The 17,824-nt window shown below is 45.5% G+C and overlaps 1 protein-coding gene across 2 annotated transcripts in view; it reads right to left on the bottom strand.

Annotated features, from left to right (window-relative positions):
* Positions 1-17,824, bottom strand: part of TMC5 (transmembrane channel like 5) — a 67,814-nt gene that overhangs the window by 6,487 nt on the left and 43,503 nt on the right. For both annotated transcript variants that reach the window (XM_032145049.2, XM_032145053.2), the window contains 5 exons: positions 13,908-13,983; positions 13,602-13,735; positions 10,518-10,691; positions 8,608-8,686; positions 6,830-6,934 (listed from right to left, as the gene is read on the bottom strand). In XM_032145049.2, coding sequence (XP_032000940.1) covers positions 6,830-6,934; positions 8,608-8,686; positions 10,518-10,691; positions 13,602-13,735; positions 13,908-13,983 — 568 coding nt within the window. The remainder of the gene's footprint in view (positions 1-6,829; positions 6,935-8,607; positions 8,687-10,517; positions 10,692-13,601; positions 13,736-13,907; positions 13,984-17,824) is intronic.

Raw genomic sequence — 17,824 nt, forward strand, 5'->3', positions numbered from 1 at the left:
TGAAGAAAGTCATTGGTAGCTTGATGGGGATGGCATTGAATCTATAAATTACCTTGGGCAGTATGGCCATTTTCATGATATTGATTCTTCCAACCCATGAGCATGGCATGTTCTTCCATTTGTTTGTATCCTCTTTTATTTCATTGAGCAGTGGTTTGTAGTTCTCCTTGAAGAGGTCCTTCACATCCCTTGTAAGTTGGATTCCTAGGTATTTTATCTCTTTGAAGCAATTGTGAATGGGAGTTTGCTCATGATTTGGCTCTCTGTTTGTCTGTGATTGGTGTACAAGAATGCTTGTGATTTTTGTACATTGATTTTGTATCCTGAGACTTTGCTGAAGTTGCTAATCAGCTTAAGGAGATTTGGGGCTGAGACAATGGGGTTTTCTAGATATACAATCATGTCATCTGCAAACAGGGACAATTTGACTTCCTCTTTTCCTAATTGAATACCCTTTATTTCCTTCTCCTGCCTGATTGCCCTGGCCAAAACTTCCAGCACTATGTTGAATAGGAGTGCTGAGAGAGGGCATCCCTGTCTTAAGCCAGTTTTCAAAGGGAATGCTTCCAGTTTTTGCCCATTCAGTATGATATTGGCTGTGGGTTTGTCATAGATAGCTCTTATTATTTTGAGATACATCCCATCAATACCTAATTTATTGAGAGTTTTTAGCATGAAGGGTTGTTGAATTTTGTCAAAGGCCTTTTCTGCATCGATTGAGATAATCATGTGGTTTTTGTCTTTGGTTCTGTTTATATGCTGGATTACATTTATTGATTTGTGTATGTTGAACCAGCCTTGCATCCCAGGGATGAAGCCCACTTGATCATGGTGGATAAGCTTTTTGATGTGCTGCTGGATTCGGTTTGCCAGTATTTTATTGAGGATTTTTGCATCAATGTTCATCAAGGATATTGGTCTGAAATTCTCTTTTTTGGTTATGTCTCTGCCAGGCTTTGGTATCAGGACGATGCTGGCTTCATAAAATGTGTTAGGGAGGATTCCCTCTTTTTCTATTGATTGGAATAGTTTCAGAAGGAATGGTACCAGTTCCTCCTTGTACCTCTGGTAGAATTCGGCTGTGAATCCATGAGGTCCTGGACTCTTTTTGGTTGGTAAGCTATTAATTATTGCCTCAATTTCAGAGCCTGTTATTGGTCTATTCAGAGATTCAACTTCTTCCTGGTTTAGTCTTGGGAGGGTGTATTTGTCGAAGAATTTATCCATTTCTTCTAGATTTTCTAGTTTATTTGCATAGAGGTGTTTTTAGTATTCTCTGATGGTACATTGTATTTCTGTGGGATTGGTGGTGATATCCCCTTTTTCATTTTTTATTGCATCTATTTGATTCTTCTCTATTTTCTTCTTTATTAGTCTTGCTAGCAGTCTATCAATTTTGTTGGTCTTTTCAAAAAACCAGCTCCTGGATCCATTGATTTTTTGAAGGGTTTTTTGTGTCTCTATTTCCTTCAGTTCTGCTCTGATTTTAGTTATTTCTAGCCTTCTGCTAGCTTTTGAATGTGTTTGCTCTTGCTTTTCTAGTTCTTTTAATTGTGATGTTAGGGTGTCAATTTTGGATCTTTCCTGCTTTCTCTTGTGGGCATTTAGTGCTATAAATTTTCCTCTACACACTGCTTTGAATGTGTCCCAGAGATCCTGGTATGTTGTGTCTTTGTTCTCGTTGGTTTCAAGGAACATCTTTATTTCTGCCTTCATTTCATTATGTACCCAATAGTCATTCAGGAGCAGGTTGTTCAGTTTCCATGTAGTTGAGCAGTTTTGAGTGAGTTTCTTAATCCTGAGTTCTAGTTTGATTGCACTGTGGTCTGAGAGACAGTTTGTTATAATTTCTGTTCTTTTACATTTGCTGAGGAGAGATTTACTTCCAACTATGTGGTCAATTTTGGAATAGGTGTGGTGTGGTGCTGAAAAAAATGTATATTCTGTTGATTTGGGGTGCAGAGTTCTGTAGATGTCTATTAGGTCCACTTTGTGCAGAGCTGAGTACAATTCCTGGATATCCTTGTTAACTTTCTGTCTCGTTGATCTGTCTAATGTTGACAGTGGGGTGTTAAAATCTCCCATTATTATTGTGTGGGAGTTTAAGTCCCTTTGTAGGTCACTCAGGACTTCCTTTATGAATCTGGGTGCTCCTGTATTGGGTGCATATATATTTAGGATAGTTAGCTCTTCTTGTTGAATTGATCCCTTTACCGTTATGTAATGGCCTTCTTTGTCTCTTTTGATCTTTGTTGGTTTAAAGTCTGTTTTATCAGAGACTAGGATTGCAACCCCTGCCTTTTTTTTGTTTTCCATTTGCTTGGTAGATCTTCCTCCATCCCTTTATTTTGAGTCTATGTGTGTCTCTGCACGTGAGATGGGTTTCCTGAATACAGCACACTGATGGGTCCTGACTCCTTATCCAATTTGCCAGTCTGTGTCTTTTAATTGGAGCATTTAGCCCACTTACATTTAAAGTTAATATTGTTATGTGTGAATTTGATCCTGTCATTATGATGTTAGTTGGTTATTTTGCTCGTTAGTTGATGCAGTTTCTTCCTAGCCTTGATGGTCTTTACAATTTGGCATGTTTTTGCAGTGGCTGGTACCGGTTGTTCCTTTCCATGTTTAGTGCTTCCTTCAGGAGCTCTTTTAGGGCAGGCCTGGTGGTGACAAAATCACTCAGCATTTGCTTGTCTGTAAAGTATTTTATTTCTCCTTCACTTATGAAGCTTAGTTTGGATGGATATGAAATTCTAGGTTGAAAATTCTTCAAGAATGTTGAATATTGGCCCCCACTCTCTTCTGGCTTGTAGAGTTTCTGCTGAGAGATCAGCTGTTAGTCTGATGGGCTTCCCTTTGTGGGTAACCCGACCTTTCTCTCTGGCTGCCCTTAACATTTTTTCCTTCATTTCAACTTTGGTGAATCTGACAATTATATGACTTGGAGTTGCTCTTCTCAAGGAGTATCTTTGTGGCATTCTCTGTATTTCCTGAATCTGAATGTTGGCCTGTCTTGCTAGATTGGGGAAGTTCCCCTGGATAATATCTTGCAAAGTGTTTTCCAACTTGGTTCCACTCTCCCTGTCATTTTCAGGTACACCAATCAGACATAGGTTTAGTCTTTTCACATAGTCCTAAATTTCTTGGAGGCTTTGTTCATTTCTTTTTATTCTTTTTTCTCTAAAGTTCCCTTCTCACTTCATTTCATTCATTTCATCTTCCATCACTAATCCCCTTTCTTCCAGTTGATCGCATCGGCTACTGAGGCTTCTGCAATCTTCGCGTAGTTCTCAATCCTTGGCTTTTAGCTCCATCAGCTACTTTAAGCCCTTCTCTCCATTGGTTATTCTAGTTATCCATTCGTCTAATTTTTTTTCAAAGTTTTTAACTTCTTTGCTATTGTTTTGAATTTCCTCCCATAGCTCAGAGTAGTTTGATCGTCTGAAGCCTTCTTCTCTCAACTCATCAAAGTCATTCTCCGTCCAGCTTTGTTCCGTTGCTGGTGAGGAACTGCATTCCTTTGGAGGAGGAGAGGTGCTCTGCTTTTTAGAGTTTCCAGTTTTTCTGCTCTGTTTTTTCCCCTATCTTTGTGGTTTTATCTACTTTTGGTCTTTGATGATGGTGATGTACAGATGAGTTTTTGGCGTGGATATCCTTTCTGTTTGTTAGTTTTCCTTCTACCAGACAGGACCCTCAGCTGCAGGTCTGTTGGAGTTTACTATAGGTGCACTCCAGACTCTCTTTGGCTGGGTGTCAGCAGCGGTGGCTGCAGAACAGCGGATTTTTGTGAGACCACAAATTCAGCTGTTTGATAGTTCCTCTGGAAGTTTTGTCTCAGAGGAGTACCCGGCCGAGTGAGGTGTCAGTCTGTCCCTCCTGGGGGTTGCCTCCCAGTTAGGCTGCTCGGGGGTCAGGGACCCACTTGAGGAGGCAGTCTGTCCGTTCTCAGATCTCCAGCTGTGTGCTGGGAGAACCACCACTCTCTTCAAAGCTGTCAGTCAGACAGGGACATTTAAGTCTGCAGAGGTTCCTGCTGAATTTTTGTTTGTCTGTGCCCTGCCCCCAGAGGTGGAGCCTACAGAGGCAGGCAGGCCTCCTTGATCTGTGGTGGGCTCCACCCAGTTCGAGCTTCCTGGCTGCTTTGTTTACCTAAGCAAGCCTGGGCAATGGTGGGTGCCCCTCCCCCAGCCTTGCTGCCGCCTTGCAGTTTGATCTCAGACTGCTATGCTAGCAATCAGGGAGACTCCGTGGGCATAGGACCCTCCGAGCCAGGTGTGGGACACAATCTCCTGGTGTGCTGTTTGCCAGGCCCGTTGGAAAAGTGCAGTATTAAGGTGGGACTGACCCGATTTTCCAGGTGCCGTCTGTTACCCCTTTGACTAGGAAAGGGAACTCCCTGACCCCTTGTGCTTCCCGAGTGAGGCAATGCCTCGCCCTGCTTCGGCTCATGCACAGTGCGCTTCTCCGACTGTCCTGCACCCACTGTTTGGCACTCCCTAGTGAGATGAAACCGGTACCTCAAACAGAAATGCAAAAATCGCCGGTCTTCTGTGTCGCTCAGGCTAGGAGCTGTAGACCGGATCTGTTCCTATTGTGCCACCTTGGCTCCACCCCCTTTTTTTTTTTTTTGACGGAGTCTTGCTTTGTGTCCCAGGCTGGAGTGGAATGGCATGATCTCAGCTCACTGCAACCTCCACCTCCCAGGTTCCAGCGATTTTCCCGCCTCAGCCTCTGGAGTAGCTGGGATTATAGGTGCCTGCCACCATGCCCGGCTAATTTTTTTTTTATTTTTAGTAGAGACAGGGTGTCACCATGTTGGTCAGGCTAGTCTCGAACTCCTGACCTCAAGTGATCTATCCACCTCAGCCTCCCAAAGTGCTGGGATTACAGGCGTGAGCCACCACACCTGGCCGTTCCACAGATATTCACTGAGCATTCATAGTATGCCAGGTAATAAATTAGGACCTGGGGTGACAAGTGCACAGACGTGGTCCCCACCTTCAGTTGATCTACTTTTAGGCCTCTAGATCCCTTACCTAAATTGTGCTGACAGTATAAATTTGTACAGATGGTAAATTACATGTCAGTCACTTCTGTCAAGATCACAATTTCCAACATGAGTGGCATTTGCATTAAGGTGGATTTACTGTTCATCTGTATTTTCAGGACACTCAGGAAGCAAGCAAGGTTTTGGAATTAGAGCAGGGTTTCATGTATCTTTATATTCTCTTGGTAAGAATGAAATTGATTAAATCTTTTTAAGGGAATGATATAGCAATATCTATTAACATCGTCATGTACATGCTTTGTGGCAGAAATATTCACAAAAAATAACTTTTAATTTTTTTTTTTTTTGACATGGAGTCTTGCACTGTTGCCCAGGTTGGAGTGCAATGGCATGACCTTGGCTCACTGCAATCTCTACCTCCTGGGTCCAAGTGATTCCTGTGCTTCAGCCTCCTAAGTAGCTGGGATTACAGATGTGCACCACAACACCCAGCTAAGTTTTGTTTGTTTTTGTTTTTTATATTTTTACTAGAGATGGGTTTCACCATGTTTGCTGGGCTGGTCTCGAACCCCTGACCTCAAGTGATAAGCCCGCCTCAGCGTCCCAAAGTGCTGGGGATTACAGGAGGGAGCCACTGTGCCCAGGGTAATTATTTTTAGAGACAGGGTCTTGTTCTGTCTCCCAAGCTGGAGTGCGGTGATGGGATCATAGCTCACTGTAGCCTCAAACTCCTGGGTTTGAGCAATGCTCTCACCTCAGCTTCCTGAGTAGCTGAGGCTACAGTTGCGTGCCACCGTGCCTAATTATTAAAATTTTTTGAGGGATGGGGGTCTCGCTAGGTTGGTCTTAAACTCCTGGCCTCAAGCAGTCCTCCCCTCCCTTAGCCTCCTGAGTAGCTGCGATTATAAACGCACAAAAAATAATTGCAACAAAATGTTTCATTACCTACTGTTTTGAGTATTTAAAAACATAGAAACAACCCAAATATCCAAATATGTACAGAATTAAACATCGTTCAAGATATAGTATTTAGTAGCGGGCTGTGGGGGAGGGAAGTTATGATACTATTTGTATAATATAGCCTCACTTTTGTAATAAACAAGTAAATTAAAGTGTTGGTAGATACAGGTATGTTTGTAGATGCCTAGGGAAATAGATTTGCAAGAATAGACACTGAAGTATTCATAGTGAGATGAGATTTCAGGGCCCTTTTCATCTCAGTGGGATCTACTTCTGTATTATTGGGGTTGTAAAAAACAAGCGTGCCAAGTTCCATGAGGGCGGGGGCTTCGTTTTGTTCACCGTAACCCCAGCACCTAGAAAAAGTACAGGCATGAAAAGTGCTGAATAAATGAATATTACTTTTTTTTTTTTTTTTGAGACAGAGTGTCACTCTGTCGCCCAGGCTGGAGTGCAGTGGCACGATCTTGGCTCACCGCAACTTCCGCCTCCTGGGTTCAAGCGATTCTTCCGCCTCAGCCTTCCGAGTAGCTGAGGCTACAGGCGCGTGCCGCCACACCCAGCTAATTTTTGTATTTTTAGTAGAGACAGGGTTTCACCATATTGGCCAGGCTGGTCTCAAACTCCTGACCTCGTGATCCACCCGCCTAGGCCTCCCAAAGTGCTGGGATTACAGGCGTGAGCCACTGCACCTGGCCATGAATATTACTTTTTAAGTATAAACCACAGAAATACTTGAGACAGAGAGTGAAGGGCCCTTCTGTGATCTCAAGAGCTTGGTCTGTAGTTTTCTGACGTGCTTTTTACATGGAGGCAAGTTTGTGTCCCACGGGTCCCCAAGGCAGCCTCCAGCCTCACCTCCACCTCTCTCCTTTCCAAAACGGGTGAGCTGGGGTTTGCTTTCTTCTCCATATCCTGCAGCTTGATCAGTTTTTCTATCAGGAACATTTTATCTTTGCCCTCCTACCAAGAAGGAAAACAAAACCAGAAAGAAACAAAAATATGAATGAATGATGGTATGGAATTGAGAAAGCAATTGATGGGAAGAACGTCGATTTTCAGGCAGGTAGGGGTCCTACAAGTTGGATGGAGGTTGCTGCCCTCTTTTGGTGAAAGAAAAGAAACATTTCACAGTAAAACCAAATTATCCCCCAGAGCCTTCCTGCACTGTAATATTCTCCTCTAAAGCAATTCCTCTAACAGGCTTGCGAAAGTAGCCTCCAGAAGTCGGCTGCTGGAAGCAACTTACATGCCACGTCTCAATAGCCAGGAAAAATGGTTTCCAGTATCCCCCATAGGCATGTGCCCCAGAGCGAGGCTCTGTGTCAAAACAAAAAAGAAGATACATGTAGGATATGGAAAATATGAAACAGATGACCTGCATTCTTTAACAATAAAAAGAAAAGAGGAAGTAGGGAGGGGAAGTGGTAAATGGTTGTAGAGTAAAAGAAAGTTAGGCATATCGGCTGGGCGCGGTGGCTCGTGCCTGTAATCCCAGCACTTTGGGAGGCCGAGGCGGGTGGATCACTTGAGGTCAGGAGTTTGAGACCAGCCCAGTCAACATGGTGAAACCCTATCTCTACTAAAAATACAAAAATTAGCCTAGTATGGTGGCTCGCACCTGTAATCCCAGCACTTTGGGAGGCCAAGGCGGGCGGATCACCTGAGGTCGGAAGTTTGAGACCAGCCTGACCAACATGGAGAAACCCCATCTCTACTAAAAATACAAAATTAGCTAGGTGTGGTGGCGGGTGCCTGTAATTCCAGCTACGCAGGAGGCTGAGGCAGAAGAATAGCTTGAACCCAGGAGGCAGAGGTTGCAGTGAGCCAAGATTGCTCTACTGTACTCTAACCTGGGCAACAAGAGTGAAACTGTCTCTAAATAAATAAATAAATAAATATCTTTATCTTATAGAAATATATAAAAAACTTTTAATAGATAAAAAATAATATAAAGCCTAAGATTTGCTTTAAAATAATCCAGGGAGCCAGATGGAGTGGCACCTGCCTGTAATCTCAGCTACTCCGGAGGCGAGGCGGAAGCCCAGGAATTTGAATCCAGCCAGGGCAACATAGCAAGACCCCCACCTCTAAAAACATAAAATAAGGCTGGGTGTGGTGGCTCACGCCTGTAATCCCAGCACTTTGGGAGGCAGGTGGATCACCTGAGGTCAGCAGTTCGAGACCAGCCTGGCCAACATGGTGAAACCCTGTCTCCACTAAAAATTCAAAAATTAGCTGGGCTTGGTGCCAGGCACCTGTAATCCCAGCTACTTGGGAGGTTGGGGCAGGAGAATCGCTTGAACCCTGGAGTCAGAAGTTGCAGTGAGCCGAGATTGTACCACTGCAATCCAGCCTGGGCAACAAGAGCAAAACTCTGTCTCGACATAATAATAATAATAATAATAATATAATTAAAATAAATAAATACGAGGAATAAAAATAAGAGATTTGCTGGGAAGAGAAAGTGTAGATGAAATAAGAATATAAAAGCATTGATGGTTGTTAGGGCTGAGAGCAGGGATATGAGAGTTCATTGTAGTATTCTCTTTATTTTGGAGGATGTTTGAAAGTGTCCCTTATACAGCGTTTAAAAAGGGTGAGGGCAGACATCAGAGGGATCCAAGGGGACTTACATTAATGATCTGCTCATGGAGCAACCTTATCATAATCTTCCTTCCCTCTGTGATCTGCCAGTAAAGATAGGTGATGATTCTGGAAGAGGAGAAAAGAAAGCATGACACTCTTGCCAATGTTTTGCAGGCTCTGAATTTCCACTGGATGCAAAGGAACTGGAATCTGTGCTTGCAGCTGGATTTGGGCCCAAACGTGTTTCTGAAAAGTCATGTCAGGGAGAGTTATAGGTTAAATACATTGGAACAATGGTTCCTGGAAGGGGGAAATAAGCCCATGCCACAGCCCCTCTTCAGATCAATTAATTGAGCATCTCTGGGCATGTCATCTCCTTAAGAGGAGAAAAGCAGGTATTGCTTTCTTAATAGCACAAGTTAAAAAAAAGTCCCTAAGATGACCGGGTGCAGTGGCTCATGCCTGGAATCCCAGCACTTTGGGAGGCCAGGTGAGTGGATCGCTTGAGGTCAGGAGATTGAGACCATCCTGGCTAACACAGTGAAACCCCGTCTCTACTAAAAACACAAAAAATTAGCCGGGCATGGTGGCAGGTGCCTGTAGTCCCAGCTACTTGGGAGGCTGAGGCAGGAGAATGGTGTGAACCTGGAAGGCGGAGCTTACAGTGTGCTGAGATGGTGCCACTGCGCTCCAGCCAGGGCAACAGAGGGAGACTCCATCTCAAAAAAAAAAAAAAAAAAAAAACCCTAAGACAAGAGGATAGTATATAACTTTTCCCCCCTTCCCCCAGAGACGGGGTCTTGCTCTGTTGCCCTGTTGCTGGAGTACAGTGGCACGATCAGAGAACACTGCAGCCTCAAACTCCTAAGCTCAAGCAATCCTCCCATCTCAGCTTCCCAAGAAGCTCCAGCTACAGGCACAAGCCACTGCATCAGGCTAAATAACTTTTAAAAAAACTATCAATGCAAGGTTGGGCAACGTGGCTAACACCTGTAATCCCAACACTTTGACAGGCTGAGGCAGGAGGATAATTTGAGGCCGGGAGTTTGAGACCAGCCTGGGCAACATAGGGAGACCCCATCTCTCCAAAAAATTTAAAAATTGGCCAAGTGTAGTGGTGCACACCTGCAATCCCAGCTACTTGGGGGCTGAGGTGGGAGGATTGCTTGAGCCTGAAAGGTTGAGGTTGCAGTGAGCCATGACCATGCCACTGCAGTCTAGCCTGAGTGATAGATCATGACCCTGTCTCAACCAAAATAGAAAGGGTGAGAAAGACAGAAGGAAGGAGAAGGGGAAGGGAGAAAGAAAGAAAAAGAAAGAGAGAGGAAGAAAGAAAGCAAGACAGAGAGAAAGAGAAAAGAAAGAAGGAAAGAGAGAAAGAGAAAGAAAAGAAAGACAGACAAAAAGGAAAGAAAAGAAAAAAGAAAAAGAAAGAAGAAAGAAAACAAAAAGGAAAGGAACAGAAAGGGAAGGGGAGAGAGGGAGGGAGGAGAAGTGAAGAGAAGAGAAAAGAAGAAGGAAGGGAAGAGAGAAGGGAGAAAGAAAGAGAGAGAGAAAGAAAGAGAGAGAAAAGAAAGAGAGAGGAAGAAAGCAAGACAGAAAAGAAAGGAAAGAGAGAGGGAAAGAGAGAGAGAAAGAGAAAAAGAAAAGAAAAAGAAAGAGAAAGAAGGAAAGAGAGAGAGAAAGAGAAAAAGAAAAGAAAAAGAAAGAAAGAAGAAAGAAAACAGAAAGGGAAGGGGAGAGAGAAAGGGAGAAAGAGAGAGGGAGGGAGGAGAAGTTAAGAGAAAAGAAGAGGGAAGGGAAGGGAGGGGAAGGGAAAACTACCTATGCAAGGGTAGAGTCACCCAGAACACCAAGCTATGCTATAGCCATTTGCTTTCCAACCAAACATCCCTACTGCTGTTTCCCCCGAGAGCTCCTGGCTTTCCCTGCTAGATTCCCCAGTTACCACACTCACAGCACAATGAGGGTGAGGATGAAAAAGAAGTGCACACTTCCAATGAGGTTCCGATAGATCCAAACAACCCACAGGTAGCCAGGCCGTGTACTCAGGGTATCGATCCAGCTGTAGATGGAGTGAATGAAGAAAGGCAGACCTCGAAAAGGGCCACAGTCAGCTGAAGGCTTCAATCTGGTAAAACAAAGATGGAAGAACATCTCTAGCACAAGACTCAGGGATGGTTATTCTAGAATCAGGGTGTCCTTTCTGGGCTCTGGGCCTGAAAACATCAAGTCTTGCCTGATCCAATCACACCCACTTCTCAAAGAAACCCTCTTGCTCACAGCCTTGCTGGGGTGACCTACACTCCAAGGACTGGCTCTCAGATCAGAGGGATCACCTGCCCCAACAACAGCCAATCCAAAGGCCAGGCAGTGACTTCTGCAGTAACTTGGCTCAATAATATGAATGGGGGCAGTCAGACTTTTCTTCTTAAGAACTTGAATTAAGGCCAGGAACTATGGCTTATGCCTCTAATCCCAACAGTTTGGGAGGCCAAGGTGGGAGGATCACTTGAGCCCAGAAGTTCAACACCAGCCTGGGCAACATAGTGAGACTCTGTCTCCACAAAAAAATAATTAGCTGGGCATGGCAGCGCATGCCTGTGGTCCCGGATACATAGGAGGCTGAGGTGGGAGGATCGCTTGAGCCCAGGAGGTTGAGGCTATAGTGAGCTATGATCATGCCACTGTACTGCAGCCTGGACAACAGAGCAAGACCCTGTCTAAAAAAAAAAAAGAACTTGAATTAAAGACAAGTATGGTGGCTCGCCTGCAATTCCAGCACTTTGAGAGGCCAAGGCAGGAGGATCACTTGAGGCCAAGAGTTCGAGACCAGCCTAGGCAACAAAGCGAGACCCCCATTTCTTAAAAAAAAAAAAAAAAAAATAGCCAGGCATGGTGATGTGTGCCTATAGTCCAAGCTACTCGGGAGGCTGAGGTGGGAGAATCACTTGAGACCATGAGTTTGAGCTGTGATTGTGCCCCTGCACTCCTGCCTGGGTGACAGAGCAAGGCCCTGTCTCAAAGAAAGAAATTGAATTAAGAAGCATAAAGAGGGAAGCCTGCTAGCTATGGAGGAATGAGCAGAAACTATAGGGCAACAAGGAACTGGTGAGGAAGAGAGAGAAGAGAGTGGATACGCCAAGAGGAGCAAGGACGTTATGGAGCAAGGAACTGAGGGCCCCAGTTTCACATGTGTCCTAAAAATCATCTCCCTTGTTCATTAATTCATTTAATTATTCATTCAACCATGGTTTATTCTGTTAAGCATTGTTCTAGTCAGGCTCTGGGGACTTCATATTAAGCAAGTTCTTGCCCTATTGGGATTACATTCTGGTGGGAAAAACGGACAATCGTTGGGTAACAATTAAAGACTCACACAGAGGCATTCCTGATTATGAATGAGAGAATGAAGGAAAGAAACTCAGGCCTGAGAGAGAGAAGCAGTGGGGAACTGAGAGCAGACAAGGAGGGCTGTGAAGATCAGATCTTGGAGAGGGCCTTGGAGCTGAGAATCAGAGGGTGGAGAGGAGGCAGCCAAGCAAAGGGAGTAGGAAAAGGACTTCACTCAGAGGACTCTGCCCATGTTGGGAAGGGCTTGCTGGCTTCCAGGAATGGGGTGAGGGCGGTGGGGCAGGGAACAGTGGAACCAAAGGGAGGTGGGGCTGGAGAGGTGAGAGGAGCTGGATCAGTCCTGCCTTTCTGTTAATTTAGATGAAGTTCTGTTCCGGATGTGGAGGAACGGGGTGGGGGGACATCTCCCCATTCTGGGAAGCTTCAGTTCTTGGCAGAGGGAGTAGGAAAAGGACTTCACTCAGAGGACTCTGCCCATGTTGGGAGGGGCTTGCTGGCTTCCAGGAATGGGGTGAGGGCGGTGGGGCAGGGAACAGTGGAACCAAAGGGAGGTGGGGCTGGAGAGGTGGGAGGAGCTTGATCAGTCCTGCCTTTCTGTTAATTTAGATGAAGTTCTGTTCTGGATGTGGAGGAATGGGGTGGGGGGACAGCTCCCCATTCTGGGAAGCTTCAGTTCTTGGCAGAAGTGAGAAAGCTACTCCTGACTATGGGCATCGGATGGGTGGTGATCAAACTAGGATGTATTCCCTCCCCGGCTTTTAGTGTCTGTTGGTTAGCCAGGGAACTTAGGTTAGGCACTGTATTAAGGTTGTCTTTTTATTCTGATGTTTTGACATCTGGGGTCTTACTGACTCCAGCTCCCAGGGCTAGCTGCCCTTCCCTGGGCTAGCTTACAAAGCACACCTTTCAAATGCAAACCAACCAATCCAGATGCCACACCTGCAACCGCCCCCTTTATCAGGCTCTCACACTCTGGGCCACCACTCCCCTGCCCTAATCACCCCAGGGTCAGGTGCCAGACAACTCAGGGTGGATCCACATCCCACAGCCTATTGACAAACCAGCCAACCCTAAACCTGCTTCCCCTGCCTTGCCCATTCCTTACCATAGAAAACCACAATAAAGACTCTAGCCCATGTTTCCCCTCACTCCCTCTGTCTCCTGAACAACCCTGATGCTTCCCTGTGTGGTCCCTTGTGGCACAGAGTGCCCCCTCTTCTCAGGAACTGTGAGTAATAAACTATCTTTTTAGTGATGGTCATTCCTGACCTTTTGGGCTTCACCATACCTAGGTTATTTTTTTATTTATTTATGGAGACAGAGTCTCACTCTGTCACCCAGGCTGGAGCGCAATGGTGCAATCTTGGCTTACTGCAACTTCCACCTCCCGGGTTTAAGTGATTCTCCTGCCTCAGCCTCCCGAGCAGCTGGGATTACAGATGCATCACCACACTTGGCTAATTTTTGTATTTTTAGTAGAGACAGGGTTTCACCATGTTGGCCAGGATGGTCCTGAACTCCTGGCCTCAAGTGATCCACCCACCTCGGCCTCCCATAGTGCTGGGATTATAGGCGTGAGTCACTGTGTCTGGCCTCACCACACCTGAATTATAATAAAACCTACATTTTAAAACACACACCCATCCACCCAGTCTCTAAAACCTCCCCCAAGGCCACCTTCTCCTACCTCCAGATGGTGATGGCCAGGGTGCACAAGACCCCGGTGAAGGACGGGAAAAAGAGCAAGAAGATGAAGAAAGTCATCATCTGTGAAGCCCGCCAGGCTTTGCTCGGAGGCTGGAAATTCATCATCAGGCTGATCTGAAGAGAGACAGGCAGCCACCTCCCATCTGCAGCCAGAGCAGCAGCAGAGGGACCCCAGCCAGGCCCAGCTTCCTGAGACCTTTGCAGAGCCCCCTTCCCCAGCTTTAAGCACCACCAGGTCACAAACGACTGAACAAGGCTGATTGATGGCAACGTCGGACTGACTCACATTTTTGGAGTAGAACATGATGAAAAGCATAATCATTTGGATAAAGGGCAGCAGGGGGCAGAAGAAGATTCCAATCCTGTGAGGGAGACAGGGTGAGTGTCAAAGGCTGGGGGAGACACGAGGAGTCGGGGTGAGTCAGGGATGGTTGGAGGGAAGAGAAAGAAGATATTGTGGCCTGGATTGTGTGTCCCCAAAATCCATATATTGAGGCCTTAACCCCCAGTATCTCAGAACGTGACTGTATTTGGAGACAGGGCCTTTGAGAGGTGATTAAGGTAGAATGAGATCACTGTAGGAGGCCCTAATCCAGTACAACTGGTGTCCCTAAAAGAAGAGATTAGGAGGCCAGGAACAGTGGCTCACGTCTGTAATCCCAGAACTTTGGGAGGCCAAGGAGGGTGAATCACCTGAGGTCAGGAGTTCAAGAACAGCCTGGCCAACATGGTGAAACCCCGTCTCTACAAAAAATACAAAAATTAGCCAGGCGTGATGGTGTATGCTTGTAATCTCAGCTACTTGAGAGGCTGAGGCAGGAGAATCACTTGAAGCTGGGAGGTGGAGGTTGCAGTGAGCCGAGATTGTGCCATTGCACTCCAGCCTGGACGACAGAGCAAGACTCCATCTCAACAACAACAAAAAGAAGAGATTAGGACATAGACACACACAGAAACGAAGACCATGTAAACACATGGGGAAAAGATGGCCGTCTATAAGCCAAGGAGAGAGGCTTGAGACAGATCCCTCCCTTATGACCCTCAGAAGAAACCAACCCCACCTGCACCTTGATCTTGGCCTTCTGGCCTCCAGAACTGTGAGATATGAAATTGCTGTTGTTTAAGGCACTCAGTATTTGGGACTTTGTTATGGCACCCCCAGCAAACTAATATAGAGGGGACCTGCTTCCATCGCAGCAAATTAGGCAGATTCCCACCATACCCAGTATCCTCAGCTGCCTTCTTCCCAGCTCTGGAAAAGAGATTTTATAAAGAAATCACCTACCCACCTACTAAACCAACAGATGGCATTCAGCATGCCCTAAGCTAGCGTGTCCCACATGCCTGGCCCCCCTCCTTCTTCCTCCCCTATGGTATTCAAGGTCTGAGGTCCTGTAGGGACAAGGCATTGAATAGCACTGAGTTCCAAATGAGAAACGCATTCCCTTTCCAACTCTCCTGCAGTGCTCGTGAGGAACAAAAGGAGAAAATCAGTGTGGTCCTAGAATGCCGTAACTTAACAGGTGCCAATCTCCCATTTTTTAACAAGAAAGGAGTAGGCTTTGGGCTGAGAGCCTTGGCCAACAGTAACATCTCGCTAGAATTTAATGACTTTTTGGAATGGAATTGCTTCTATTTTTCCAGTTATTTGTGATTTCTATCAAAGGGTACTGGTTTTCCATTTATGATTGTAAATAAAGACTCCCTTAAAAATGTATGTGAGAGGCCAGGCGTGGTGGCTCACACCTATAATCCCATCACTTTTGGATGCTGAAGCGGGCAGATCACCTGAGGTCAGGAGTTCGAAACCAGCCTGGCCAACATGGCAAAACCCCCGTCTCTACTAAAAATACAAAAATTAGCTGGGCGTGGTGGCAGGTGCCTGACGTTTTGACATCTAGGGTCTTATTGGCCCCAGGAAGACTGCCAACGTTGGCAAAAGCAGTCTGGCCATTTTCAAAGGCCTTTCTTCTGCATTATTTCAACTAGGATGCCGTTGGGCAACTTACTTAAACTCTCTCTAAACCTTAGTTTTCTAATCTTTAAATGGTGGACATCCTAGTACCTACTCACAGGGTTTTTTGAGAGGAATAAATGGGCATGGTGGCTCACTCCTGTTATCCCAGCACTTTGGGAGGCTGATGAAAAGCAGTTATCATCTACCACGGCATTAAAAAAAAATGTATTTGAGTAAAAAAAAAAAAAAAGGCAAATAATAAAAAAAATTAAGTAGATAATGGTACAGGTGAAACGTCACTATACCAAAAAATAGGCAGGCTGGTGTACAATAGACTAAAACTTGGGAAACATGTTCCTCACTTCATCTCTACCACTGTCCCTAACATATTTCCTTTTCTGTCATTATATTATCTTCTTGTAAAACTCATCATCAAAGGCAATATTCTCCTAAAACCCGCAAAGGTTAGAACTGTAATAACCATGGAGGAAAAAAAAGATACGTGTTTTTGATTGTGCTTATTCATGATTTATCAACAAAAATCTCAAAGGCCCAGAAGTCATAATGGTAATTTCTTTTTGAGACAGAGTGTTGTTCTGTCTCCCAGGCTGGAGTGCAGTGGCATGATCTTGGCCCACTACAACCTCTGCCTCCCTGGTTCAAGTGATTCTCCTGCCTCAGCTTCCCAAGTAGCTGAGATTACAGGCATCTCCTACCACAGCCAGCTAATTTATATTTTTTAGTAGAGTCAGGATTTCACCATGTTGGCCAGGCTGGTCTCGAACTCCTGACCTCAAGTGATCTGCCTGCCTCAGCCTCCCAAAGTCCTGGGGTTATAGGTGTGAGCCACCATACCTATTTAATCCCCTCGAAAACCCTGTGAGTAGGTATCTCTACCATTTAAAGATTAGAAAACTAAGGTTTGGAGAGAGTTTAAGTAACTTGCCCAGTGGCATCCTAGTTGAAATAATCTGAAAGAAAGGACTTTGTAAACTGCCAAATTGCCAGCGGGTGATCTAGCAGCACGCAAACACGTCACCTAAACTACCAAAGAAAGGTCCTCACTGTCTCTAAAAAATAAACTCATTAACTTTGAGTTATTTGCAGACATCCAAATCACCCAGGGCAACTTTAAAGAGTCAGAAAATAAAACACTCTCCCGTTGTATGACATATTGGTGTTTGCAAAGCAGTTTTCATCTACCATGGCATTTAATCCTCAACATGATTCAAAGGCAGCTATTCTTTTTTTTTTTTTTTTTTTTTTTGAGACAAAGTTTCACTCTTGTCGCCCAGGCTGGAGTGCAATGGCGTGATCTCTGTTCACTGCAGCCTCCACCTCCTGGGTTCAAGTGATTGTCCTGCCTCAGCCTCCCGAGTAGCTGGGATTACCGGTGCCCCCAACCATGCCCAGCTAATTTTTTGTGTGTATTTTTAGTAGAGATGGGGTTTTGCCATGTTGGCCAGGTTGGTCTCGAACTCCTGGCCTCAGGTGATCCGGCCTCCCAAAGTGCTGGGATTACAGGCGTGAGCCACCACGCCCGGCCTTTTCTTTTTTTTTTTTTTGAGACAGAGTTTCACTCTTGTTGCCCAGGCTGGAGTACCATGGCACGATCTTGGCTCATTGCAACCTCTGCCTCCCGGGTTCACTGCAACTCTTGTGCCTCAGCCTCCCGAGTAGCTGGGATTACAGGCATGCACCACCACGCCCAGCTAATTTTGTATTTTTAGTAGAGATGGGGTTTCACCACGTTGGTCAGGCTGGTCTCGAACTCCTGACCTTAGGTGATCCGCCCACCTCAGCCTCCCAAAGTGCTGGGATTACAGGCATGAGCCATCCCACCTGGCCTTAAAGGTAGCTATTCTTATATGCATTTACAGATGAGTCTGAGGCTCAGACAAGCACAGTGATCTCCATGAGTGGCACAGCCAGCCTCAGAATTCAGTTTATCCAGTTCCAAATCCAATACTTTCAAATTAACCACACCCCATCAGACGGAACCTGGGAATGTGATTCACCACACAGAATTCCGGCATTAACTGCATCATGTTAAAATAAATAAGGAAAAGTAAGGCAGGAAGATTGCTTGAGCTCAGGAGGTTGAGGCTGCAGTGAGTCATGATCATGCCACTGCACTCCAGTCTGAGCAACAGAATGAGACCCTGTCTCAAAAATAAATAAATAGGCTGAGCATGGTGACTCACGCCTATAATCCCAGCACTTTGGGAGGCTGAGGTGGGTGGGTA

Source organism: Hylobates moloch, unplaced genomic scaffold (genome assembly GCF_009828535.3).
Source record: "Hylobates moloch isolate HMO894 unplaced genomic scaffold, HMol_V3 SCAFFOLD_23, whole genome shotgun sequence".
Lineage (NCBI taxonomy): Eukaryota > Metazoa > Chordata > Mammalia > Primates > Hylobatidae > Hylobates > Hylobates moloch.